This window comes from Bos javanicus, chromosome 8 (assembly GCF_032452875.1).
Source record: "Bos javanicus breed banteng chromosome 8, ARS-OSU_banteng_1.0, whole genome shotgun sequence".
Classification (NCBI taxonomy): domain Eukaryota; kingdom Metazoa; phylum Chordata; class Mammalia; order Artiodactyla; family Bovidae; genus Bos; species Bos javanicus.
In genome coordinates, this window is record NC_083875.1 from 63,919,027 (window position 1) to 63,946,989 (window position 27,963).

At 50.7% G+C, this 27,963-nt stretch overlaps 1 protein-coding gene across 1 annotated transcript in view; it reads right to left on the reverse strand.

Moving 5' to 3' along the window:
- GABBR2 (gamma-aminobutyric acid type B receptor subunit 2) overlaps window positions 1-27,963 on the reverse strand; it is a 368,988-nt gene that overhangs the window by 57,475 nt on the left and 283,550 nt on the right. Inside the window, exons 9-12 of the mRNA XM_061425770.1 lie at window positions 27,874-27,954; window positions 24,101-24,251; window positions 21,456-21,588; window positions 5,246-5,353 (exon numbers count right to left, since the gene is read on the reverse strand). Coding sequence (XP_061281754.1) covers window positions 5,246-5,353; window positions 21,456-21,588; window positions 24,101-24,251; window positions 27,874-27,954 — 473 coding nt within the window. The remainder of the gene's footprint in view (window positions 1-5,245; window positions 5,354-21,455; window positions 21,589-24,100; window positions 24,252-27,873; window positions 27,955-27,963) is intronic.

The following is a 27,963-nucleotide window of genomic DNA, read 5'->3' on the forward strand; positions in this document are numbered from 1 at the left end:
TTTTCACTTTCCTGCACTGGAGAAGGAAATGGCCACCCACTCCAGTATTCTTGCCTGGGACGGGGGAGCCTGGTGAGCTGCCGTCTATGGGGTCGCACAGAGTTGGACACGACTGAAGTGACTTAGCAGCAGCAGCATAGTCTGGTTTACAGTTCCTGATCAGTAGATGTCCGCTATTATTATTAAATGTTACTCCCCATGGTTTTTCAGGGCACAGATCGGCAAACTATGAATTTGGCCCACTGTTTGCCTTTGTAAATAGTTTTACTGGAACACAGTCACATCCATGCATTTATGTGTTTGTCTCTGGCTACTTTTGTTCTACGACAGCAGAGTTAAGTGGCTGTGACAGACTGTATGGCCTGCAAAGCTGAACATATTTACCATCTGACTTTTTACAGGAAAAGTTGGCTGACATCTTCTTTTGAGAAAATGGCATTTCTTTATTTCTTCTAAAGACCTCAGATATTTTGACTTGATTCAGACTGGTCTCCCACTAGGCTCAGCTCATTGCCTACTTTCAGCGACGCCGTTCCAGAAGGAACAGAGCGTGGATGGTGCCCCCGGGTTGTACAACCAGCAGCCCTGCCTTCCTGCCATCACTTAGATGACAGATACTCTCCTGGCATTTTCTTGAAGCTGAGCCTGGATGAAATTCTGAACCTGATGGTGTTATTTACAACAGTATCGAGTTATATATGTAGCAAACTTTCTTTGTCTTCCCAAAAACATCTGGCTGCAAAATAGAAGATCTCATCTCTGAGTTACTGCTCTAGTCTCAATGTTTCAACTTGGTCCTAGTAAGAATAAGAGGCAGAATAAAGATGGTGGTAGTGAGGCTTCTTAATTCAAGATTTTACGATTGATCTTTAGGGAAAAAAAAGGTTACATACTATAAAAATACTGAATTTAGAAGCATTAAGTCACCACATGTCAATACTTCCTTTAGCAGGCTTTGTGTCGCTTAGTGTCTTTAAAAATGTAGGCATATGGGGTAAAGTTTGTATTTGTGTGTGTTTGGGGAAGGCATGACACGGTGGGTAGAGGGAAGACAGATGAAGTGGGAGCTAAGGAAGGAAGAAAAGGGTGAAAAGACTGAAAAAAAGTGTCAGACTACATTTACAAATTTAGTTAAATCTTGTATATGTGTCAGTAAAAAAAATTAAGGGGCTCACTTTTAAAAAGTCTAAACTTAAAAAAAAGCCAAGAAAATACAAAACAATGACAATAGAAACTGACCTTATGGCTCCATAAAAGGTTGGAACCAAGGAGAATTCAATTCTAGTTTTGCCCTGTGACTGCTACAACCCTTTCAAAGTGATCTGGTTCCTGACTTGAGATTTTGGTCTGGGAAAGGTAAACATATCTTTTATATCCTCTTAACTTCCTCTAATTTGGCTGACAAATGATACTCAGCTCTAGTGCCACAAGGCTGTTATTGGAATAACTAGAAAGCCTAGAGCAAAATATGTCTCACATTGGAAAGGTGTGTTCACCTGGCTTAAATCATTTTCACAACAGACTAAACTGGTGACTGAATCTTGTACTCAAAGCCTTCGACAGTGTCTCAGACAGACCCCCTCCCTGGACACCTGCCTGGCTCTCAGTTTGCCCAAACCCTGGGGGGTGCAGCAAGTCCCCTTGTCCCAGGCAGCATAGCAGGCTGTGGCCACACAGCTCCAGCTTTCATGGAGTTTTCAGACAACTCAACTCCTGAAGTCTTCCCTGGCATGTTCTGCCAATTGTTGCCAGACAATCTGAGTGTTCTTGCTTAGTGATCACATGAGTATTGGAAAACAAAGACTAGTTCTTTACTACCAATAATAATATGCATGAATCACATATTGACACAAAGGAACCAATACTAAGTCTTCAAAACCTCGATGGACTTTTCATAAATGACAGAGCCACAGAGCGGGAGGGGCCCCAGAAGTCACCTGTGCCTGTCAAACTTTGGCTTGCATCAGCTTCGCTGAGAGGGCAGGTGGAAACACATATTCCCGGGCTGCAGGAACCTGGCTCTGAGGGCTGGGGTGGGGCCCAATAAACTGCATTTTGAACAAGCTCCCAGGTGATGCCAATGATGCTGCTTTACAACTTATACTCTGGGTAACCTTGGTCTAGACAGAAACCCAGGCTGTATATTAGTACAATTTGAAGAAGTCTAGTAACTCCTACTACCCACTCCAGTGTTCTTGCCTGGAGAATCCCAGGGACGGGGGAGCCTGGTGAGCTGCCGTCTATGGGGTCGCACAGAGTCGGACACGACTGAAGCAACTTAGCAGCAGCAGCAGCAGTAACTCCTACTGGCCAGCTCCAGCCCAGGAGGTGTGGGCTGGGTTACTTCTTGTAGTTTGCAAAAGCTCCCGTTTGACTGTAATGTGCTCTGATTGTCAGCTCTGAGAAGGACCAGGTGGCCAGGCTCCTCATCTTACAGACAGAAGGGTATGTCACAAATGCTCCTGAGGCCCAGTGAGAGCAAGGCCTTCCAGGTGAGCACAGGCAGTGGGTGGCAAACCCGAGGTCTTTTCTCCCTCCAAACGCAGCCTGTAGTTTTCCCAAGATGGTCCGGTAAGGGGGGGTGGGGAACAGAGAACGAGGCTACAGCCCCCCTCCCCCATCTGGAGAGCAGTTCCTAGAATAGCCCTGGTGGTGAAGGGGCGGGTGGTGGGGCTGACACCTGAGAGGTACCACTGGGCAGAGACAGAATCACAGCTCAGGAGACAATACCGTTTCAGTGCACCCCCATTCCACAGACGAGGAAACAGGCCCTGAGAGATGAAGTGCATGTGTGTTAGTCGCTCAGTTGTGTCCAACTCTTTGCAACCTCATGGGGTGTAGACCACCAGGCTCCTCTGTCCATGGGATTTTCCAGGCAAGAATACTGGAGTGAGTTGCTACTTCCTTCTCCAGGGGATCTTCCTGACCCAGGGATCAAACCCGGGTCTCCGGCATTGCAGGCAGACTCTCCACCATCTGAGCCACCAGGGAAGCCCTTCATCTCAGCAGGGAAGAGATGAAGAGGTTTGCCGAAAGGACCCACAGCAGGTCAGCGGTGAAGCAGGGAGTAGAAGCCTGCTCTCCTGCTGTGCCTGCTGGCCCCACCTCCTGGGGCTCGCTGCTATCTGCATGGGTGCGAGGGCTCATGACCCAGGCAACAGGATGGCAAATGCAAGTTTGGGATGAAGAACTGGAAAAGAGGCACCATGATCCAGAGCAGGGTGAGGTCACAGTGCAGGATCTTCGAAGCAGATGTCTGTGAATGGGTTTTACATACATCAGGGGTTTAAAAAGTGTGTAAGGGGGAATGTGGGGGGTAGAGGGGGAGATGAATCAAGAAGAGGACTTTTGGAAAGTGGTGTCATGATGTTATCTCACCTCATCTCCAGGTGACAGGATGGGGGATATGCTTTCTCTATGACCTCAGATCAAGAGTGAGGCTTAAGAAGAACACTCAGATGGCTTGAATGCTAGGCTCCCTGCAGCCTGGGGACCTGGTGAGCCTATGTCTGACTCCTGCCTGAGAAACCCCTGGGAGGATGACGGGTCAGCTGCTCCAGTGTGGAGCAGAAGAGGGGAAGCGGCTGCAGCCGGATCAGTCTCCACCCCTGAGTGTATAGGAGTGAAGGATGTGTAAGTGCCTCCTGAACAGCAGTGTGGGCTCCAAGTGAGGGAGGGCTGTGCCCAAGGCAAGCTGGAGGGGAGAGCCCAGGAGAGAGGCACTGCCAAGTGCCTGGGGAAGGAGCTACAAGTGGCCAAGCAGGGGAGTATTTCCCCCATGGGGCACTGCAGAAGAGTAAGTCCCAGGAACGGGGGCTTTGAAAATCCCACAGAAGGACTCCATGAGAGCCTAAGGTGAAAGCGGAAGTCTCTCAGTTGTGTCCAACTCTTTGCAACCCCATGGACTATACAGAATACTCCAGGCCAGAATACTGGAGTGGCTTGTCTTTCCCTTCTCCAGGGGATCTTCACAGTCCAGGGACCAAACCCAGGTCTCCCGCATTGCAGGCAGATTCTTTACCAGCTGAGCCACAAAGGAAGCCCAAGAATACTGGAGTGGGTAGCCAATCCCTTCTCCAGCGGATCTTCCCAACCCAAGAACTGAACCAGGATTTCTTGCACTGCCGGCGGATTCTTTACCAACTGAGCTATGAGGGAAGCCCATGAGCGCCTAAAGGGCCCGCTTATCCTCTCAGGAGCAGCAAGGTCAATGCTGCTCCTGGCAAGTGAGGTCTTCCCTGCCCCTTCCACTACTTGAAGCCCCAACTCTGGAGGGTTCGGAAACCTTGGAGATGGGATGGTGGGGAAGAAACTCAGCCTGGCAAGACAGAGAGGCAGCTCATCCACAGCCGCTCCTCTCCCAGGGCAGGTGACCGGCTGCTCAGGACAAGCTGGGGGAGGGAGAGGAGCTGCCTCTGAATGCAGTTTGGGGTTTTGAATCTTATGATGGACTCCATGTATTCATTGTTGACCACACAATCTTCTAAGTCAGGAGACTTGCCTGAATTTTTCTCTAGGAGTAAGGGAAAATAAGTGCCAGCTATTGGAGGAGTTAAAAAAGACCAGTGTGGGGAAAGCTCTCTGAATGCATCCTAAGGGTTGAGCTTGATCAACACGGTGTTTACAGCCAGCGACATGGGTGGCAAACGCTTTCCTTCCACAGGAAGGCAGGGCTCCTGTCCTCTAAGGGCCTCTCTGAAAATGGCAGCACTGCATCAGGCCCCTTCCCTGTTTCACTTTCCTCTTCCAAGGGCTTCTCACTGCCCACAGGTTATAGTTCAAATTCCTAACTGTGGCTCCTGCCTTCCCCTGCAGCCTCCTCTTGTACCCTGTCCCCATGGACCCCTCAGCAGCTGAACTCTCCCCTCCCTTGCCCAGGCCTCCCTGCACACTCTTCCCTCTGGGACATGGGTAACCCCTCAGCCTCTGCCTCCCTCTCAGCCTCCAGGTCTTAGCACAGTTGTCACTTACTACACCGACCCCTCCCTGAGTGCTGTGCCCCAGTATCCCCATACGCACCCAACCAGCCCTTATTACCCTGTCTTGTAAACAATTTGTAAAGCGTCTGATCTCCCCAGGAGGCTGAAGATGTTGGGGGTTTGGGTTGGAAGCGGGGAGGATTGTGTTTAGCTTGAATCCTCAGCAAGCAGTCCAGTGCCTGGCTGTACAGTAGGCGCCTAAGAAGTCTTTTAAGAATAAATACTGGGTGAACACTGCAAATACTCTGCCACGAAGGAGCCATTACCTTCTTCTTCATTTTCACATTTTTGAAGATGGCGTGGACTCTCCATGTCTTTGCAAACATTGCCCCGAAGGCGGTGGTGTAGCCCACGGTGAGAATCCAGGTCCTGACCTAGAGGCCATGAGAAAACAGAGGGTCAACATCTCCCAGGTGGACGGACCTTGTCTTTTATGAAAGTGTCCCAACAGTGGGGCTCTGGATGGTAGGGGCAGATGCTCTACTTCACATATGGTGGAGTTTCACTAGCATCAACAGTCCTTCCATCACATGTCAATCTGATACACCTTTAGTTCTGTTGACCACTCACCAGACCCAGGGCCCGAGGTGCGGAGGCATGTGAGATTCAAACTCTGCCTTCCATGGGCCCACAGCCCAGTCACCGAGAGAGGCACAGAGGGTCCCTGGGACCACTGAGGGGCCACAGACCAGCCTTCCGGTCCTCCCTTCCTCCTTTCCTTCCTTGATGGCCTTTTGCGTGCCTGCGAGGTGACTGTAATTGCTGATTTCTCTGCCTCCTCACCCAAGTCTCTAGGAGACCAGGTGGCCCCAGGAAGCTCTTCTACAGTACTCCTTGCTCCTGGGGTGTAGACAGTGGGGAGGGGAGGGCGCTGAGCCATGGGGGCTGAGATGGGGCAGGACAACAAGCTTGCATGGCCCTTCTCTGGTATTAGTGACCCGGCCACTCCTCTAGGCAGGGCAGGACTCAGCCAGAACTGGCCCCGGGGACACCTGGCTGGCAGCTGCACCAGCCCAGCTCCCCGGCATCATGAGGGGCTGCTCAGTGATGGGGTGGAAGGCCAGGGGAGAAGGGCTGTAACCCTTCCACTCCCACCTTGGGCCTATCTCTTCAGGCCTTTCGAGAAAGACAGGAGTGACACTGCCTGGGTCTAGCCTTGGTCCCCGAGCCCACACTTGGACCTGAGGTCCTTGCTTAGTAGGACTAAGGCTTTATTTGGCTCTCACCTGATCCCCAGGACTAAAGTGTGCCCTGATTCCTGGCCCCAGGCTGGTGGCTGCCAGAAACCACCAGCCCTGATAAGAGCAGAGAGCCTGATTCCTGCAGGCAGGGGTGGCTGGTAACCATCTGTTAGATCGTGGGGGCTCCTGGGTGCCCCCCTCCCCACCTGCACTGCCATCGTGGCCAGGCCCCAGCCTCTACTGAGTCCACCCTTACTGGCTGGCCTGGACACCCTCCAAGACCCAGGAGACGCATCTCCTGGGCCCCCAAACACGGCCCAGCCCTGGGCTGTGTGCCACTACTTTCTGGGGCCTCCCACTCACGGGGACAAAAAGGCTGTATGCTCTGTGAGCCCTGACTATGGTCTTTCTTCTGTTCTTCCTCAGCTCTGCTGAGCTGAGTTAACCTCTGAAAGGCCCCCACCTGCCTCGGCTGAACTCAGCAGGAAGGTGGGTATAGTAGGGAAGAGAGCCACAGCTAGGGTGGACAGGTCAGCTCTCCATGTCCAGAGCCCAGCAGATCTGCCAGGCCTCAGCGGCCCATCCAGCCCAGGGCTGCGGGCAGTTGTGTAGGAGTTTCCCAGATACGCTCCCTTCATGCAGTCCCTTCACTCTGCCTCTTAGTAACTTGGCTCCCCAGCTTCTTAGAGACAGAACATTTCCCCTTTCCATTTTATCTGCAAAAATAGGAACTGGCTAGGGAGATGGAAAGACCAACCCCCTAAGGAAAGACAACAGCATTACGGTGACTGGTCAGAAACACAGACACATGAGGTGTGAATGCTGATAACGGTACAGGTGAGGACTCAATCTTTTTTTTTTTTTAATTTTGAAAATTCCAGACAGGCAAGAATGAATCACTGTACTCTACAGAAGGTGTAGGATGGCCATATTATACAACAAGGATGCAAGAAAAGTAAGCAGAACAGAGACGGGAAGGAGTCGATTACTGGGAACTTAGACCTGAGCTTATTCAATGATAAGATTTCACATTCCTAGCCTGCTGGAGTTACATAGGACCTTACAGTTCATTTCACTCATCCATTCATTTGTTCATCTGTTCATTCAATAAGGATTACTAGGTCAGAAGCTAAGTATATAATGATAAAAACAAACGAATAAAACAACCACCACCAAAACCAGGGAGATTTTTTCTAGAGTCACCAGTTGAGTGAGAAAACCCCTTTGTAGATGAAGTAATTGAGACTCAGGGCATTGAGGTATTTCTCTCAACCCTGCAGCCTGGCTCCAGAGCTAAGCCTGGAACTCAAGGCCTTGACCTAGTCCAGCCCTTTCTCCTCCACATCCTGCTGCCTGTCCCGCAGAGAGCCTCCTGACCCCAGCCGGGTCCACCCTGCCCAGGAGGCAGCTGCCAGCACAGCTCACCTGGGCAAGCAGCTGGCCAGCCTGAGAACACTTCCCTGGCTGACTTCAGCACGCTTTGAGAGCTAGTGGTTGTGTGAAGACCAGTGGTCTCCAAGTGTTTTTGACCATGTTCCTCTATCAGCAAAAACTATTTAAAACATGAATATATACAGAACAAGGACATTTTAAAAAGAACGGTAAGAGATGGAATATTTTTCTTCATAATGTGGCAGACAAAGACCTCAAAGACCTTTTACTGGGTAAAAGTATTACTCCAATATGCTTGGCATTATTATATTTGCTTTGACTTATGCTTTCTCTGGGGCCATTATTTTCAGGCCACTTGTCTACTCTGTAGGGCCAAACTCATTAAGACATAATAGTACAAATGAGTTAAGTTAGTTAAAACTCGACGATACACATTTAACTGGGCATCTGGAAACTGCAATATGGTGCCATAAACTGAAAGCAAAGAACGGGCGAGGATGCCGGGGCAGAAAAGAGGGAACCTACAGGGCCCAAGACCTGCTGGCAAGGTTCACTTAAGCTGGTGTCTGAGAACCTGGGTTTGGGGAGGGTCCCACCATTTGCCCAGTGATAAGAGTGACTCTGTGCCTGAACGGTTTGTGCAAACAGTGCGTTTTATGCCACAAATCTGCCCTCCTTCTGAGAGCCTGGAGTTTGGGTAAGTGTTCGGGAGAGGGGACCTAGGTGACTGGCCCCCAGTAAAAACCGTGGGCGCTGAGTGTCTGCTGAGTTCCCGGGTATACATTTCATGTGTTGTCACAGGTCAGCACTGGGGAATTAGGGGCATCCTATGTGAGTCCACTGGGAGAGGCTCTGGGAAGCTCGAACCTGGTTCCCCTGACTTCATTCCACGTGCCTTTTCGCTTTGCTGATTTTGCTTTACCTTCTGTCTCTGTAATTAATCATTGCTGTGAGTACACTTCTATGCTGAGTCCTCCTAGAGAATCACTGAGCTGGGGCTCATCCCGGGACCCTGGACACAATGCCCTGGGGCTGGCTGGTGTCACAGCTGACCAACCACTCCATCCTCAGGAGAGTTCCTGCCTGAGACCACCATACACACCCACTGCCATTAGATTTTACTAAAGCTTAATTTCTTTCATTTTTTCTACATATAAAGTAAGTAAAGGCTGTAATATATTCCTCCACAAGATGATCCCAGGGGATTCATGTCCCTTTGGAGACAATCAGGAGCTCTTCAGACAATGATGAAACAACAATAGAAGAAATATTCTGGAAGCAGGACAGTGGGACCCCTACCAGCAGGGGCACCCACCTCGGGCTGCCTCTGCTCAGGGTTACCCCTGGGCTTGGCCTTTGCAAAAGGAGGTAGAATTTCTCTCTCTACTCTGCCACCATCATTTTAAGATGGAAATGGTCCTGGGGCTCAGTCCTGAGCCCGCTTTGTCCTAAAAGTATCCTAAAAGTCCCTGGGTTATCATTCCCACCCTCAGGCATCAACCATTCTCCTTGTGCTGACAATGCCCTTAGCTCTTTCCCAGCTCCTACCTCTCTTCCGAGCTCCAGACCTGCATATGCCACCATCATGGAGACCAAGGTGACACTTAGGTGTTCATCAAACCTTCACACTCCGGAGCCAGAGCTGAGCCCATCAGCCCTTCTGCTGAGTAGCTCCACTGCCAGCTGATTCAGGCAGGGATGGTGCCTTTATCCACCTGTCACCAGAAATAGGGACCTGGAAGTCCCCCAGGAACTCTCTCCTCTCCCCCCTCACTTCCCTATTCAGTCCCCAAGTGCTTCTCCTTCTGCCGCCCTTCCCATGCTCTAAGAGGTGGGGCCCCATGCCAGCACCTCCCAGCTCCTTTGCTCTCTGGTTTCTGTCTTGATGGAGGGTACCATCAGGAGACTGGAGACGGCAGGAGAGAGAAGATGGGGTGTGCACTCCCTGTGGCCGCAGCATCTGCGCCAGCTCTGGCTTCAGCTGGGTTCCATGTGTGGTCTGGCCTCTCTGGGTATAGGAAGACCCTCCTTCTTTACCCTTTTCAGGCCCAGGAGTGGTGAGGGCTTCCTGCCATGGCCTCTGTGCTGCTGCTAAGTCGCTTCAGTCGTGTCTGACTCTGTGCGCCCCCAGAGACGGCAGCCCATCAGGCTCCATCATCCCTGGGATTCTCCAGGCAATAACACTGGAGTGGGTTGCCATTTCCTTCTCCAATGCATGAAAGTGAAAAGTGAAAGTGAAGTCGCTCAGCCGTGTCCGACTCTTAGCGACCCCATGGACTGCAGCCTACCAGGCTCCTCCGTCTATGGGATTTTCCAGGCAAGAGTACTGGAGTGGGGTGCCATTGCCTTCTCTTCGATGGCCTCTATACCAGCTGCCTTAACCCCACCCACACCTGTGTAGGTGGTCCCTTCACTGCACCTCTCCAGTGAAGCACCCAGGTGGACTCCGTCTGCTTCCAGGACTTTGACGACAGTCTTACTCCCATGTCTCTTGTTAGTAACCCCTCCTCTCTGTTCCCATGGTGCCATCCAGATGAGCCATTACGAGTGGGGACTCTGGAGTGAGACTGACAGAAGTTCCAGTCCTTGCTCTGTCACTTACTATCTATGTGAACCTGGGCAGGTCACATAACCTCTTTGAGCCTCAGTTTGCTCATCTGTGAAGTGGGGGCAACTAATGTATCCGACATTGTGGTTGTGTGGATGAGATGAACGAAGGTGTGTAAAGGACTGAGGTTCTTAATCAAGACTTGGCTTTTGTCCATGTATCCCTTATCACTGCTGACGGGAACATGGCACGAGCCTCCAGCTGGCCTCCTGCCCCTCGGCTCATCTGCTGCTCATCCATCAAACACCCCCCAAGGAGGAACAATCCTCCACAGCAAATCTCAGCAAGTCTCCTTGACTTTAAACCCTTTATTGCCCCATCGAGCCCACAGGTTAAACTCCAGATTCTTAGCAGGGTGTGCCCTCCATCGTCCACACCCCTCCTGCCACACTCCACACAGCATTTCTCATCCAAGAAATCCCACACTGCTTCAGCATCCCCGCGCACCACACAGCTCACACTGGGGGCCCGGCACTGGCTCTTTCCTCCACTCAGAACGCCATCCCCGCTCTCTAAGTTCCTTCGCAAATTTTCATGAGTCCTCCAAAATCCAGATTCACAGGCCACCCCCTCTGAGAAGCCCTCCCAGGTCTTGCAAGGAGGTCACAGCTGCCTCCTCCCTGCAACTTCTGTTCTCACGCATGTCTCTGCTGTGCTGGTCACACTGAGATCATGTCCATTTGATTACCTGCCTGCCTCTCCCTACGATATGGTGCAGAGCCTACACTGCCCACCTTTAAATCTCTGGATCCAGCACTGAGGGGGTGATCGGGCTAGGTGGGCTCGCTTAGGAGGTAATGAGATCTCTGTCACCAAAAATGTGCAAGCACTTGAAAGGAAGACCACAGAGGGAACTGGAGCACTGAATGGCAAAGGAGGCTGAGCTCATGGCCTCAGTGGTCCCTTCCTTGCAATGAAGGATCTGTGAGGTAGTGAGCTCCCCATCACTCCATGGATTCAAGCAGACCTAGGAGGACCCTGTGTATCAGGGTGTTATGGGGCATTTCCTGCACTGGGGAAGTTTTGATTTCATCCCATGTATCTTCCTTCTGGGTGGTTCTATGATGCCAAATAAACTAGAAGGTTCTGCAGGGCTATAATGATTGTTTCTAATTGTTGTTGTTAGTTGCTAAGTCATGTCTGACTCTTTTGCAACACCAACCCCTGGAGGAGGGCATGGCAATCCACTCCAGTATTCTTGCCGAGAAAAATCTCGTGGACAGAGGAGCCTGGCAGGCTACAGTCCATCAGATCACAAAGAGTCGAACACAGCTGAAGCAACTGAGACAGATGAGCCCATCAGGCTCCTCTGTCCATGGGATTTCTCAGGCAAGAATGCTGGAGTGGGTTGCCATTTACTATTCCAGGGAATCCTCCTGACCCAAGGATCAAACCTGCATCTCCTACACTGGCAGGAGGATTCTTTACCACTGAGCCCCCTGGGAAGCCCCTGTTTCTAATACAAGTCTACTGATTCATCAACCCAAGTCTTAAACATATTTATTCTAATTAAATGTTTAAGACTTTGGGTTGATGAATCAGTAGACTTGTATTAAAGTCTTCCTTTTTCTTTCCTTAGCCATAAAGTTTCCTGGCCCCTCTGCACACAGTGTGATAGCAACCATGGGAGGCAATGCTCATCTTAGTCTCAACTACGAAGAAGGAAAAAACAGTGCACGTCTCCAGATGGAAAGAAAAATCTACACCTGAAACAATTCTGTTTAGACGCTCGCTCAATTGATTTCGGGAAGGCCTGCCTGGCAGAGTGAAGGGCTTTCAGTGCTCTTTTGGGACTAGCAGGGAAAGAGACACAGAGCCCCTCCCACAGTTCCGTTCTTCCAATGTCTGAGGGTGGAGGAAGCTGTGTCGGCTGGATGGATGCTGGGTGGCGGGGGGCAGGCGGGGTGGTTAGCTGTTTACCTGCTGTCCAGAAAGGTTAGAAAAAAGGGCCTTTTGTTTCATTCTGACCATCCACCCGAGATGATCAATAGTGAGAAGGCAGGCAAGGGAGACCCAGACTATCCAAAAGCAAGCCCCAGACCTCCGTTACCATGAGGTGCTATAGCCTGGAGCTGAAAGGGTAGGGTTCAGCCTGGGATCTCCAGGGCCTGCCTTGTCTTCCTGGGGAGAGGGTGGGTGCCGGAGAGATTCGCAGTGCTTCCAAACGCAGGGTGCCTCTGAAGAGCATGCTCCAGAAACAGCTCCAGAAGACTCTGTCTTACCCGGGGTCCTTTAAGTAAGATCTGCATTGAAAATCCTTCCAGGGTTTAGAGTACAGCAAAGACTTTCTGGGCTTCCCCGGTGGCTCAGTGGTAAAGAATCCACCTGCAGGAGATAGGGGTTCAATCCCTGGGTTGGGAAGATCCCCTGGAGAAGGAAATGGCAACCCATTCCAGTATTCTTGCCTGGGAAATCCCATGGATAGAGGAGCCTGGTGAGCTGCAGCGCACAGGGTCACAAAATAGCCATATACTACTTAGTGCCTAGACAACAGCAGCAGACTTTCTGGGGGAACAACTCCAGGGCTCATGGCACAAACAAGGGTACTTTGGGACTCGAGTTAGGGCCAATGGGGTATCTTAGGAGCCCTGGTGCAAATCAGAGAAAGCTGCCCCCTCTCTGAGAGGAAGAGTGTCCAACAGGAACCCCTCGAGACCCTTTGTGAAAGATCCCCACCTCCATAAGACCTACAAGCTGAAGAACTCGACCCGGAGAGCAGATCACAGGCCGAACTCAGCGCCTGCCCACTCCTGACACCAACAGCCTTGTGCAGTGCACAAAGCACTCAACTGTACTTGGTGGCCTTGACTCCGGCTCGGAAGCAGGGAGGAGGCCCTTCTCCCCTTCCCCCCGACAGCCCTCCAGTGGCTGGAGCTTGGGGAGCTTCCTGGAAGCACAGCGTGGAGACGGGCAGTGGAGACAGGCGGGTGTGGGTGTGTGCTGGGGAGGGGGCCTGATGTGTGGCTCCACGCAGCTCTGTGGACTGAAGATGTGGATAAGTGGGTGCGGGGGCAAGAGCAGAAGTGAGGCAGGCAATATACAGGCTCCAGGCTGAGCAGCTGCAACTAGTTTAGGCTCTGGGCTGAGCAGCTGCACCTGGGCTCCTGCTGACACTTCAAGATAAGATACCAGCAGGAGCACTGGATCCAGATCAGGTGAAAGACAATGAAGACAACATCTTCATTCTTGTGGCCAAGGGGAGGGCCCAGCCTGACGCATGCACAGAAGAGGCCCTCACTCCAGGGGAGGGCCAAAAGGAGGAGGAGGCACCAGCTCCTAATATATCCTGCCAACCTCCCAGAAACCTTTGTGCTGGAAGCCATCTTGGCTGAGAGATGCGCGTGCCACCAGGTCAGGACCCTGAGTCAGACCAAATATGGGCACAAGCATGATGACTGGCCAGAGGCAACAGGAAAACTGCCCCCCGCCCCATATAAGCAACCTAAGCCGCCCCTATTGCACACAAAACACTCTGAGTTCACCCATGCGCTCTTCCACACATACTGGGCTTCTAATAAACCCTTTTATCTTTTCACAGTCTTGGTCTCTGCTGAATTCTTTCTTCAAAGAAGACAGACTGAGGTCCTTCTCCCAGCCATTCCACCGCTGGAATGAGAAGGGGAGGTGGATATGCCATCAGGACTGCAGCTGCTAGGGAACTTGTGAGCAGACAGGAGGCATCTTTCAGGACTTCCAGAAATAACCGCAGCTCATTCTAAGGGGGTCTCCTATTTTAAGTCTTCCCGATTGGTCCCTCTGCATCTGGCCCTCACTCCCTCATGTAGGCCTGTCTGCATCAGGGCATAAAACACACTGAATGGGAGTTATTTAACTACATCTTCCCATCTGCACTGTGGACTCCCTGTGGGCAGTCATCTGTGTGTCCCGCGCCGGGCCTGCAGAGCCTGGCAGATAGAGGTGCCTGGGAAATGTTATCACATACATGAATGAATTATAAGACAAGGATCCGGGCTTGCAGTAACCCGTGTGAGGGTGTGTGGGATGAAGAGACATCATCTGTACATTTGCTGGAGGTTTGGGGAGCCCCTGGCACTCTCCTCAGCCCCCTCCTCTAGAAGCTAGAGGTCTAGGGAACTTTTCACAACTGGAGGCCCCTGATGGCCAAGCATAGAGGAGACGGCGGATGGGAAGGCTGCAGCCTGCCCAGGGTCCTAATTGGTCGAAACAGACTTTGTCAGCACCAGTCCCTGTAACCACAGCCCTAAGTTGCTCTAAACCAGCCAGGAAAGGCCACCATCAGAGCTTGTGGGCTTCCCCTGGGCTAGCTTTCCAGCCACCTTCTGAAATCACAAAGCTCTTTATTGTGGCCAGCCACAAAATCATGGGATCACAGGCTGAAACAGTCCCCAAACCACAGTCTTACATCAGATTCTCTCTCAACTGTCTCAAACAACAACAAAAAATTCTCCAAGCAAAAAAATAATCACAGATACTTATGGTCTTTCACTTGAAAACATCGCTAATTCCTATCACTCTTCAGTTTACTGGGAGGTCAGTTGGGTGTCCCAGGTAGCCTTTTGAGTCAGTTATAAAATCCTAGTATCTCTGGGGGGCTTCCCAGGTGGTGCTAAGTGGTAATGAAACTGCCTGCCAATGCAGGAGACGTAGGGTCAGGAAGATCCTTTGGAGGAGGGCGTGGCAACCCACTCAAGTATTCTTGCCTGGAGAATCCCTTGAACAGAGGAGCCTGGCAGGGCTACAGTCCATAGAGTCGAAAAGAGTTGGACATGCCTGAAGTGACTTAGCACAGCACAGCACAGCATCTCTAGGCGGGCTGGAAGAGGACACTGTGCTTCCAAATCCAGTACCTGTACCCCCACTATTTCAACCCTTCCCAGCTGCTGCCCATGCAGAGCTTGTTCATACACCTGTGAGAGGGTGGGCGGCTGACAGCATGCTCCAGGACCCAGAACCCAGCGCTCTGTCCTGTGATTGGATGGATGGCCCTGCTTCTGAGATTCCGAGGTAGAGGTCTATGATCCCCTTTCCTCCTCCCGCTGATCCTCATGGGACAAGGTTTCTGGTGCTTCCATTGTCTTACATCACTGGTCTCCAACAGACAAACTCAATAATAAAGCATGGTTTCTAATCTTGACTTTGCTACTCTAACTGTGGTCTGTGGATGCAGCAGCAGCACCCCAGAGCTTATTTGAGCTGCAGCGTCTCCAGCCACCCCAGACCTAACAGTCACCTGAATTCCCCAAGATCTGCAGGTGATTTACGTGCCCTTTGAGCAGCACTGTCTGTGCGGGCAGAAGTTAGGATGTTACTCTGGGGAGAAGGGTGCAGACAGTAGCTGGAATGGGGTAGGAAGGGCTTCTGGGATGCTGGTAAGGGCCTGTTTGTTGATCTAGATTCACAATTGAATCCAGTTGCGAAAACTCACTGAGCTATACACTTATGAAATGTGCATGTGTGTATTTACTTTAATAAAAGGTTAAACAGTAAAGGAGTCGGGATTCTCAGCAAGTGGAGGTAGCTGGGAGGTAAAGCGGAGCTGCACTCCTCAGCGCTGCCATCGGAGCAGCGCTGGGCTGAGCTGGCTTATGCAATGACTGGGGGCTCACGTCCAAGTAAGTGCCCTTGGAGGTCTCACGTGCATCATGCTTCCCTCCCTGACAGCCTGCCTCCAGGCTTCTCTCTGCACTCAAGGTGGCAGAAGTACAGCAGCTGGGCTTTGACTCAGGCCCCGAGTCTGTCCCTGATCCAGATGTAGCAGAGCAAGGGCACAGAAAGATGGAGGTTTTGCCATGGACACACCTACACCAAAGCAGTCAGTGTCAGCCTCAGTTTTCCAGCCTCCTCTTCATCCCAAGTTGCTCTGTTTTATTTGTAACTCTCTTAGAGGTGTCCAGAGGTGAACACAGTGGTCCAGACACAGTCTCATCACTCATTCATAACCATGGGGACTGGCGCTTATTGAATCTCATGTGACAGGCGCTGAGTGCTTTACATGCACTATCTCATTTAACCCTCACAATCCTATGAGAATGCCCATTTTACAGAGGAGTCAACTAAAGCTCAGAGATGTTAAGTAGCTTCAAGTCACACAGCAGGGAGGTAGTATAGTTAGGATTTGAATGCAAGCAGTCTAACGGAAATTCTCTCATACACCAGGCACTATGATATTACTTTGGGGATGTATAAAAAAATAAATGAATAAATACACTAAACAACTGAATTATACACCTTAATAGGGTGAATTTTACAGTATGTGAATTATTGGCAATCTCTGTATCTGTGTGTTCCACATCTATGGATTCAAACAACAGGGAACAAACTGAAAGCATTTTTTAAAAAAAATTCTAGAAAGTTCCAAAAAGCAAAACTTGAATTTGCCACACCAGCAACTATTTACATAGCATTTACATTGGATTTACAACTATTCACATAGCATTTGCATTGTATTAGGTATTATAAGTAACCTAGAGATGATTTAAAGTACACGGGAGGACTGCGTAGGTTATATTCAAATATTACACCATTTTACATAAGAGACTTAGACAACCTCACATTTTGGTATCTGTGGGGGTTCCTGGAACCAGTCCCCAGTGAATACTGAGGGATGACTGTATACCCCAAGTTTAAAAAATCTGAATGGACAAATATTCTAATTGAGATACATATTGCTCACATCTCTAATGCAGTTGACCTGTTTCTCCTGGTATGAACCAGCTAACAAAAAAATCAAAATATTTCTTTAAAAAAAATGAATGAAATGTCCCAGACATCTCTGTAGTCCGACAGAGCTGGTTCCATATTTCAGCCCCGCCACCTAGCCATGCATTAGAGCTTTGGCTTTCTCTCTTATGAAGCAGGGACAGTGAACCTTCCATGCAGTGGCTGTGGAGATTTGAAGGAGAGGCTGCACCTGGCGGCTGGCCCGAGGTGAATCACAGTGGAGAGTGCTCGTTTATGAGGGCACAAGCTTGGGGGGCACATGGCGCTGCCGAGCGCCTCCAAGCCCAGGAATGCTCTGGGCGCCCCTGCAGCTGTGGAGACCCACACTTGATCGAGGCCCACCTGGGTCTTCTTGCCCTCGCCTGCAGCGTCCTTCCTTACCCCTCCACACTGTGCAGGGCTTTCTGCCTAGGATTCCACAAGGGAGGCCTCCCCACCTGCCCTGCTCACTCTCTGGGCTGCCAGGGGCTGGGATTCCTGAGCTGCGTGAGCGAGTGTGAGGGCTCTCCATCCCCCTGGCACCAGGGCTCTGGCCCACACCCAGCACTTTCCTTATAGGTAGCTCTGTGCCCACAGGGGCCATGTTGCTATGGCGACTCCACTACCCACACAGTGTCCAGGGAGACAGCACGGTGTAGCTGGAACTGTTAGCAAGACTTGCTGAAACTAGGCTGGGAAGATGCCAGGAAGGGTCAGAGGGAATGGGGGATGGAACTGAATGTAACTGCTTCCCTAGCTCTGTGTGTATGTGTCTGTGTGTGCACGCGCACGTGTGTGAACGTGTGCTCACTCATGCACTCACCCACTGCCCTTCTGAGCAGAGGCACAGCCCCTAGAGAGGCACAATCCCGTGACCGTCACAGGTTGCTTCCTGAGGTGGTGTTCAGTGTTTATCTCAGTGTTTAGTTTCTATGCTGAAAACTAAAAGGGGAAAACGTGGCACTCACACGGCAGTGGAACAGAGTGAAGGGAGACTTCTACCACTCCACATCTGAAGCTGCTTCCCGAGCCACCCTGCCTCTGTCCTCTACAATTCCCTGCAGAACGCAGAGTGGACACCAGGAGACTGCACCTGACGGGGAGGATGATGCCCGCTTCTTCCTACTTGCCTTATGCTCCAGGTGGCTTCTCTAAATCGTCTCATGAAGACCACACCACAGTCCTGCCTGGGGCTTCCCGGGTGGCACTAGTGGTAAAGAACCTGTCTGCCAGTGCAGAAGACAGAAGAGGCGTGGGTTCGATCCTTGGGTGGGGAAGATCCCCTGGAGGAGGGCATGGCAACCCATTCCAGTATTCCCACCTGGAGAATCCCATGGACAGAGGAGCCTGGTGGGCTACTGTCCATAGGGTCATAAAAAGTTGGACAAGACTGAAGCAACTTAGCATGCAGAGCACACACAGTCCTGCACGGGGGTTTATTGTGCTCATTTCACAGATGACAAAACTGAGGCTCAGAGGGGCTAAGTCACTTCCACAGTCTGGAGGCAGTATGTGTACGAGGTAGGAGTGACGCTCAGGCTGTTGAAGACCTGTGCTCACCGCCCTAGGGGGCCCTGCTCCACCTCCGTCTCCCCACTTGGTGGGAGTTTACTGGGGGTGTCTTCTAGGTTCAGAAGGAATGCAATCCAAGGCAGCACATGAAATAAAGAGCCAGCCCCCCTGGAACAGCAAGTGGAGGACCACCCAAATCATACCCACTGAGACTGGCACTTAGGCTCTAAATTCAAGAGCTTTGGGTTCCCCTTCCTGAGCAATATTGTGGATTATTAAATAAGTGACCCTGGTCCTAACCACGTGCACATTTGTGCTGACCCAATTCAATCCACAGTAGTTATGCCTTTCCCCCACAGTCATGAATGTGGGCTCCCCCGTGCAGAGCCCCTGAAGCAGCCCTGACTGCAAATAAATAAATCCTTGGGGTGGGGAGAACCAGGCCCTAACATCTTCAGAGCCCTCATGTTCCAGCTAATGCTTATTTGTACAGTGCTTTATGCTTTATTCATACTGTCTTGCCAGGCTTCCCAGGACAGCCTTCCCCTTACACACAAATGAGCGTGACTCCCAGAACGGGATGTCAGGCTTCATTAAAAGAAAGCATCTGGGTGTGCAGGATGTCCTCAACCAGGCTCCCTAGTCTGCGTCACCTGGCATCTGAAATTTGGGGCACACTCCAGGGAGCATGTGTGCTCTGACAGCCTTTGGCTCGTGGGCAAGGTGAGGTGGCAGGAGCGCCCCTCTGGGAGGGAGTGGCTCCCTGAGGGCTGGGACTCAGGTCTCAGCACCAAAGACTGGACCTCAGGCCAGTGGCTGTGTTCCCAGGTGGCAGGTGCCAGTGACAAGGAGCCGGGAGGGACCAAGTAGAGCTCTGTCCCCGGATTCTCAGCTAGGAGATGAAGGTGGGCCCCTCAGTTCTTGGGGAGTCACAGCAAGAAGTATAAATGAGAAGACACCAAACTGGCCCCTGGAACCATTTTCATTATTGCTGTTGTCACGGTCTCCTCAAACTTGGGGAGGGAGTCCCCAGGTACAGAGGGGAGCTAAATACCTGCCTTGTTTAGCTGTTTCAGGATGCCTCGGGAGCAGCCCCTTCCTCAGGCCTCACTACTGCCCAGGAAAAGCGACCACAGACACACACGGTGCCATGAGCCCACAAGGCTGCACAGAGCACATAAGTCACGTGGATGCAGAAATGAAGGGGACCTCATGCGCTTCACACCATCCCCAGTAAGCAAGACACAAACTGCAGCCATCATCCTTGTGTCAGGGGTCACGCTTCTGAGGGAACAAGCCACTAACCCACAGCCACAAGGACTTCCAGCAGTCTGACGCCAGGTATATGGGGGTCTTGTGACTCTTGACTTCACCTCCTTAACCCCCAGAAGGGCAGACTGAAATGGAGGCAGAATAAAAAACTCTGAGTGGGAGGCCTGAACCAGGTGGGCTCTGGAGCACGTGGGGTCTGACTACCCTCCGGGTCCATCCCAGAGAGAAAGGATGTCTGAGCAGCCCAGGGACCCCCAGGGTATCGGGGACTTGACTGTGCACTTCTCAAGTGAAACCTTTCAAAGTACGTGTTCCAGGGACATCTCACTAGCTAGTCAATTCATGATGAAGTTACCGGTGATTAACAGAGTCAGTCCAGCGTCATCATCTGCAGGAATCAGGGGAGCGTCATCATGGGCTCCGGGGCCCTCCCTCCAGTCCACGGGCTGTCCCAGAGTCTAGGGACCCACTGTGGTCCTGAAAGTCCAAGATGTGGCTGGTGACCTGCAGCACATTTAAGGGGTCCTCCATTTGTTTATCCCTCGATGCCAACCTATACTTCATAATCATCCAGTAGTGGGCAACACTGAGACCACAGAACAGCAAATATAATCTATTAATGAAAGGGACTGCTTCCCCCAAAATGGACCTAGACTGCTCTCAACACCTTAGAGGAAAATAACCTTAATACAAGAGTTGCTTTTGGATTAATCTGGTCAACCCTGATCCTTTGACTGTCCCTTCTAGCTCTGGTCCTCCAGGCAGAGTATTAGATGAATTACTGCATTTGGGATAAGAGAGAGACCCAAACGTCTAACCTAGTTTTGAAATATCACCGTAAAGTCCAGAAATAAATCCCAGCTGGTCAGCCTCATCTTAAAAAGTAACCAAAGATACTTTCAACTGAGAGTTCTACACAATGGCTAAAAAAATTAAATTAAAAACAAAACTAACAACAACAACGACTTGGCACCAACATTTTTAAACAGGTTAATTTTCAAACCAACATTGCTAAAATACAGTAAATAAATTACACTGTTTGGGGCTTCCTTAAATTTATGCATTCTCAATGGGAGTGATAGTAGTTCCCAAGGGGGACAACACTGGTTCTTGAATGTGAATAAATATTACTCTTTTATGTAGAAACTATAGGGTTGCAAAGAGTAGGACACAACGCATGCATAAATATATATATGTACAGCACATAAACAGACATACAGCATATCTTTGGAATTTAAATTTCAAAAATGGATAATTAGAAAAAAAAGTCTAAAGAGGCTTCTTAGAGGGGCAGTTAGCAAAAAAAAAAAAAAAAAAAAAGCCGGGGGAGCTGTTGAGAAACAGTGCTATTAAAAAGAGGATAAGGATCATGATCTTTTCTGTACAACTCGAAGTCATCCATGCAGATATCTCTCCTTACATTCTGTGATGGCTGTTGAGGTTGATGGGCAGAAGTATTCCTTCTTACATGGCCCTGACCCTGACTCCAGGCACAGTGCTTTTCTCGGCGGGTGGGGGGGCGGTGGGTATTTTTCCCCCTTACTTTTCAAGATTACCCTGTCAATCTTAGTGGGCTGTCTTCTAGCAATGGCCTGTTAAATCCATGATCTTAATTTTACTAGCAATACTTAATTTTATAAGCAATATTCTGTTCTGATCTGAAAGCTATACCATGTTTGCCCTGTTGAACTGCTTGAATGGCTGAACAAGTTGCCTGCCACCTGTTCATGCATTTCCATGCAATTTTGGGTTGTATCTGTGTTTCTGGTGATCGTGGCCACCAAAGAAAAGCTTATATCACAAACCACTGGAACGTGCAGAATGACTTACGGTGCAAAGGGTTTCGAAAGTCTTTTCAGAGACAAAGGACCCATCAAGGCCAAAGAGAAAGATGGATGCATAGGAAAGCATTCCTCCCAGGATGATAAGGTTGTTCATATATGGACTCGACATCTTTATCAGCCTGACGAGAGAAAGAGATACTACAGTTAACCGAACTGCTAATGTAGCTATTTCTTCAGCAAATATTTTCTGAATGTGTATCTTGTCACCAAGGCTAGAGGGGAAGAGAAAAATGGAAGCCCTGGTTTCCTCCACTGCCCCCTCCCCAAGGTGCTGCCACCTCCAAGGGGCTTGTCTCCCCGTCACTAAAGGACCCAATGCAATCTATTTCTAGATGTTGATTTTCCTGTCTTCTCAGTCAAGTTCACCTATCACTTCTCTGGCGATAGCTTGTAGCGTTGGCTTCTTCAACCATCAATTTTTACTTTACACAAAGACATTAAGTCAACATTTTTTGGGGGGGTGGCAGGGGGGGGTGCTGGGGCTGGGAAGATAGCAAATCTAGAGAATTCTAATCTAAGTTCAGCAACCTGTCACAATGCTGGGCTATACCACACTCTCCCATGCTGAGTGGACCAGATCTAGGAGGCATATAGGTGCGAATTCAGGGCTGCTCAGAACTGTGGTCATCGGGTGATAAGCCAGCATCCACTGGGGCTGCCTGAAGCTCACACTGTCCAGAGCACAAACAGGGCCGCGTACTTGCACCTCTCAGCACCAGGTGACGGAGGTGGGCAATGGAATCCCCGCCCTCACTCTCCCCGTCTTCAGCAGGCTGTGTTAAACCATCAGACGGCTGCCATGTACCCTCAGAGGTGCCTGGCTCCCCCAGCACACTCTGTTCAGAATGTTCTAGGCTTTCAGGTGCCCCCATGGTCCAGGTGCTCTTTGGCAGACTGTAATTACAATCAGTTGTTCCCTGAGCATTTCTTTTGCATTCTGCAGTTCTGTTTATCCTTCTATGCTTAAATGCAGTGTCAAAGTACTAATAGTCGAGAGATAAAAGACTGGCTATAAATTGTGGACCCCTCATGGGCTTTTGAATTAGGAGCCCTGAGTCCAGCAAGCGCCTGTGTAACCCCTCAAGGTGCACCCCCAGCAATCCAATTAGCGCACTGAGTTTCCTCACCTATAAAAGCACAGATGTCCTTGACTAGGGCACATGCGAAGCTGAGAAGGGGCTGGGTCCCTGAAGGTCCTTTTGCACACCATGAATCCCTAAGGCTCCTTCATTCTTATTACCATAGGAAGCTGGGGAGGGGAGAGGCCAGGAGTCCAGGCAGGCTTCCTGGGTGGGGCGGACCTTAAGGATGAGTAGCATTAAGGCAAAAGGAGACGAGAGCGGCAGAGGATGAGATGGTTGGATGGCATCACCTACTTAATGGACATGAGCTTGAGCAAACTCTGGGAGATGGTGAGGGACAGGGAAGCCTAGTGTGCTGCAGTCCATGGGGTCACAAAGACATTAAGGAAGAGAGAAGAGAGGGGGATCTGAAACTACAGGGACATTTATTTCCTATCTCTTTGCAGACTCTTTAATCTGCAAGGCCAGTCAAAAAATTTATACAGAAGCCAGCCTATTGGAAAGAGTAATCCGCTCCCCCCCGACCAGGAGGCTAAGAGGGGGCAGTTAAGGAATTAAAGGAGCATAGTCATACCACAGGGACCACTTGCTGCTATGGTGAGAACTCTTGCAACTTGTAGGAAGGAAATCTAATATTGAGAGCTGACTATGTGCTCAGACCTTGTGCCAAGTGCTAACAGGCATGGTCATCATTCAAGGTTTGTACAGAGTAGATGAGAGATGCTTCAATTTTTTTTTCTTTTGAGGCAATGTATGTGATAAATAAGACAACAGAGAATAAAACTCGTTCTTCAGGAAATAGGTTTGACCTAAGCAGCTGCCTCTAAAATAAAAAACAAAACAAACCCCAAAACAACAACAAAAAATCCAGAGCCTCCAAATCCGGCTTCTGCAAGCAGGGAGAGAGAAGAACTTCTCTCGGGATTCTGCGTGGTCCTACAGCCCAGGAGGCTATGCTGTGTGGCTTCTGGGCCCGATGATGGCAGAGCTGCACCGCTGGGGGTAGGCACGGGGTTGTGTGCCTGATGGCCCACACGCTGAGCCCCTGCTCAGCACTCCTACAACAGGGTGGGGAGCAGGGTGCGGGGATTTGCTATGGAAACCAGAGAAGCTGGCCATGCTCCGTAAACACCACTGCCTGGGGTGGCAGCCCATTCTACCCCCGGCTGAACAGAATAACTCAGAAAGTGAGCTGCTCTCCTCCGGAGAGGGAAGGGCAAGTGTGCGGGAAACCCAGGGATGGGCTCTGCCACACGCAGCAGCGCAGTCTCGGGTGGTGGTGCTCCAGTCTCCGACACTGAGCCAGCACTGTCTTATGGAACTGGGATCATTATTCCAGGGTCAATTGAGACGATGAAGGAGGTCACTTCCTGCCCTTGATGTGCTGTACGGATGGGGAATGCCCTGACTGAGCTCGGTGGTCCCCTTCTGGCAGTGCTTTCTAAAGGCCCTGGAAGTGGGGCAAAGACGTGTGGGGGATTCTACACTTTGTCTATGAGGCTTGTCAATCCAGAAAGCACTATCTGAGAGAAGGACATGAGTGACTTACTTCTGATTCCGATTCTTGATGTTGAAGAAGAGAAAAGCGCTGGCCATGATCATTCCCAGGATGGTAAGGGCAGAGAGGATGCTGTAGAGAGGCAGGGAGATCTTACGAAGCTGCTCCAGGATGATGGTCTTGTCTTTTGGCGGTTCAGACCCTAGAAGATCAAGGAAAAGGCATGAGATGAGTCCAGTACCCAAATCAGACCCCGAGAACATCCCTACCTGGCTGTCCTTGACATCGGCCCCCTGTGCACACAGTCTGCGCAGCGTGTTCCTGGGTGAGCAGACTCCAGCGGCTGGCCAGTATGCCCAGCAGGGAGCCTAAGTCAGGACTTATTTCTTTCTCAAAACATAATCAATAAGGGATTTGTGAAGCATTTAATAGCCATTAGCCATTAGAAGACTAGAATTTGATTTGGTCTACCACCACGTTGAAAAACCATCACCATTTATTCCCCAAAAGGTATTAGTGGTTTGGAAGGGGCAGGGCTGGGTGCTGGGAGTGGGTACCACTGGGTGCCTCTGAGGGTGAGGAACTCAGCTTGAGCTCTCAGGGATTCTGTTCCAACACACGATCAAGATGTCAAGGGCTGGACACCTTGCCTGTCAACTCCATGAGACATGCAGGTGCTCTGGCTGTGGAGTTTTCTGCCTCAAGGTCATTATGTTATAAAAGCTCTTTCTGGTTTTTCCAATCTCATAAGACTCACTAACCGCGGGAGGCAGAAGCTACTGGCAGTCCTTCCCCTCCCTGCTGTGCCAGAACTGGACAGAAACTGTAGGGTTCATCCTGCCACGTGGCTGTAGCGATGGCCCTGTTTATGTTTCAGGGGCAGCAGGCACCTGGGGGGAGCCACGAGGGCCTCAGAGGAAACTCATCTTTATGGATGGTGGCAAAATCGTCCTGTTCTACCAGGAACAGACTGCAGGGATACGCCCTCCTCACCCTCCCACCTCTCATTTCTTACAAATCCCTCCTTTCTCAGTTGCTATTTCAGGTCAGGTTGCTGCTATGGGACTGTGAAACTTAGGAGTGTGTCTCGCAGTGGGGATGTGTGGAATCAGCCAGATGCTCAAAAGCGGTAAAACCTGGGAGAACCACTAGGGTTCACGGTGACCCCAGCATGGCTGTGCCAGCCTCAGCTATGCCTCCACTCCCGGGAGACAAGCAGAGGATGGGCAGATGGGGTTGCAGGGACTGAGAACTCCCCTGAACACCTGTGTTTAAAAACTCTGCTAGCAAGTTTGGAAACATCCAGTGGATAAAAAGAGTACGAACCATCTAAACAGTATAGGGGAGCTGTCAGTTTCAAAAACAGCCAAGAATCCTCTGGCTTGATTAATGTAAAGCATTAAGCACATCTATGCAAGGTAATACATGAGCGACTTCGAGGCCAAAAGTCAAGGCAAAAGCAAACTCAAGGTGACAGAGGTAACACCATCTCTTGTCTCTAGAAGTAAAAGCTCAAGCCCTGAAAAAATTTCCTGCTACTTCCCCTCCTCCTCTCCTCTACCCCCCCTTCCCCACATAGCGTTGGCTGCATTATCCAAGAGCCTTCTGGGTAGAGAGGATTATTCCCATTTTACAGGGTGAGGGAATAGTTTTCCAGGTGCTAAGTGGTTTTTACAGATAGTGAGTGGCAAAGCTGGCCAGATTGGAACCCAGATCTGCCTCGCCAGAAGCCTGTGCTCTCAGCACTCTGCAAACTGCCTGTAGTGGTAGGGTACAGGTGGTGTGAGAGCACCAGGCACAGGGAGGCCTGAGTGCGAGGCAGGGAGCAGAGTGCAGTCTTGCCCGATGGGCTCAGGAAAGGCTATAGAAAGGAGATGGTGTGGGAGCTGAGCCTTGGGAGGAAGGTAAGTAGTTGGCTGTTTGCGAGGAAGACATGGACGAAGGGGCATTCTGGGCAGTGGGTCCAGCACAGGCGAAGGCACATTTGCGGAACTGTAAGCGGTCTTGTGGAGACTGGAAAGAGAGACAGACAAGTGGGGGCAGGGAGCCATCCTGGAGGTCTTGGAACCACCCCTGTGTGTGAGCAACAGGGACTATGTGAGCCTCAGAGTGGGGTGTCTTTCAGTGCAACATTATAGTCAAGGGTGGAACAGACTTGAGGGGGTTAGACTGCTGGTGGGTGGGTAAGGCCCAGGGGGCTGGATGAGAGCTGAACCTGGGTGGGGTGAGGACAGGAGAGCTGGGCTCTGCCCTGCGTCCAGAGGTGTCCTGACTCGGCTCTGGGCTCAAGGACTGGTCATCCACCCTCTGGGCGGTGCAGGGAAGCTCTGAGAAGCAGGAGGTGAGCCAGGAACAGCTGCTGCCTCAGGGTTACCTTGGCCTCGTGCTTCCTAACTAGAACCAGTTACTATCCTGGCTGGGCTGTTAAAATTTTTTACTCACATTTTTCCTCTCAGTTATGTTTTGTGTTTTTAGTTTATTTTTTGTTTGAATTTTTCTTTCAGTTTGTAAACCCAGAATCCTTATTCAGCAAACCCAGATCTCCTAGGTCCGGGAGCAAATAGCCCTGTCTTGGAGATCAGACTCTCGTGGTTAGAACTGGCTTTGTCTCTCACAGGCTGTGTGAATTTGGGGTTTTCTGAGCCTTTTTCTCATCTGTACAACAGGGATGACGGGACTAACCCAGCCACCTTTCAGAATTTTTCTGTGGCTCCACGAGGTAATATGTGACTACGGGCTTGGTGACAGCTCCCTCAGGTGGGAACAGGAAGACCACGCCTCCTCTCTGAGACCACCTGGAGCTTGGAGGAATCCCATAGATCCAAAAGCTGACCAAACAGTTCATGGGATCGCCTTTTCTGGTGGCCTTGGATTTAAGAAGGAACTCCAGGTGCAGAAAGCCAGATGTCTAGTCTTTGCATTCCCAGTGGAATCAAAGTAACAGCATCCTGGTGCTGTGGGTATACAAGCTTCCTCCCCAGCCACTCCTTGATGAGGCTGGCCATCTACCAGCCCCACTCCCCCATCTATCCATCCATCCACCCACCTGTCCTTCCACCCATCCATCCACCCACTTCCTCACTGACTAATACGCTCACCCATTCACTCATTTATCCTCCCACCCACCCATCCACTGACTTGATCAATCATGAATTACTTTTTCATCACATATCACTGAGCCCCCAACATGTGCCAGACCCTGGCTGGTGCCGGGAAATTAAAGTCAAATAGGATCTAGTCAGGGAGCTCATGGTCAAACAGCATAGTAATTTCAGTGCAAAGGGACGGTGGCCATGGCAGTGACAGAGACGATAGACTGTGGAAGCAAAGAGAAAAGCACCATGAACTCAGGTGGGGGCCACCAGGGCAGGCTGAACAGAGGAGGAGTCACCTGATCTGGTTCTCAGTGCTGAGGAGGAGTTCTCCAGCAGAAAAGAGGGAACGGTCTTCCCAGAAGAGCAGCAGGTGGAGGGGCCTTATTACCAGCCCATCCACGTCTTCTCCGAGGGGGGGATAGAGCAACATTTAACTGGGCCACACATGAAAAGAATTACTCCTGGTCATTCAGTGGTTTAAACACAGATGTCTTGGTGAGAGCTAGCACTCCATGCAAACACAAGTGGCCCGTCCAGGGGCTGGAACTCAGCTCCCATGTGAGTGATGGTGGCCCATCCTCAGGGAGTGAGTGCACGGACTGAGAGGAGAGGATGTTCCCTCTTTTCCATGAAACCAGTGACTCTGAGCTTGTCCCCAGCTCTCAGACAATACCCAGGCCCGAGAGAACCTGAGCAGGCCCCCTCCTCCGAGAAGTCCACGTGCCTTACCTTGGAACCTGATGGTGTCGTTGATGATCTCCAGGGTGTCAGCCACAGCGTTGTATTCTCCCACCTTCACCTCCCGGCTGTCTGCGGGAA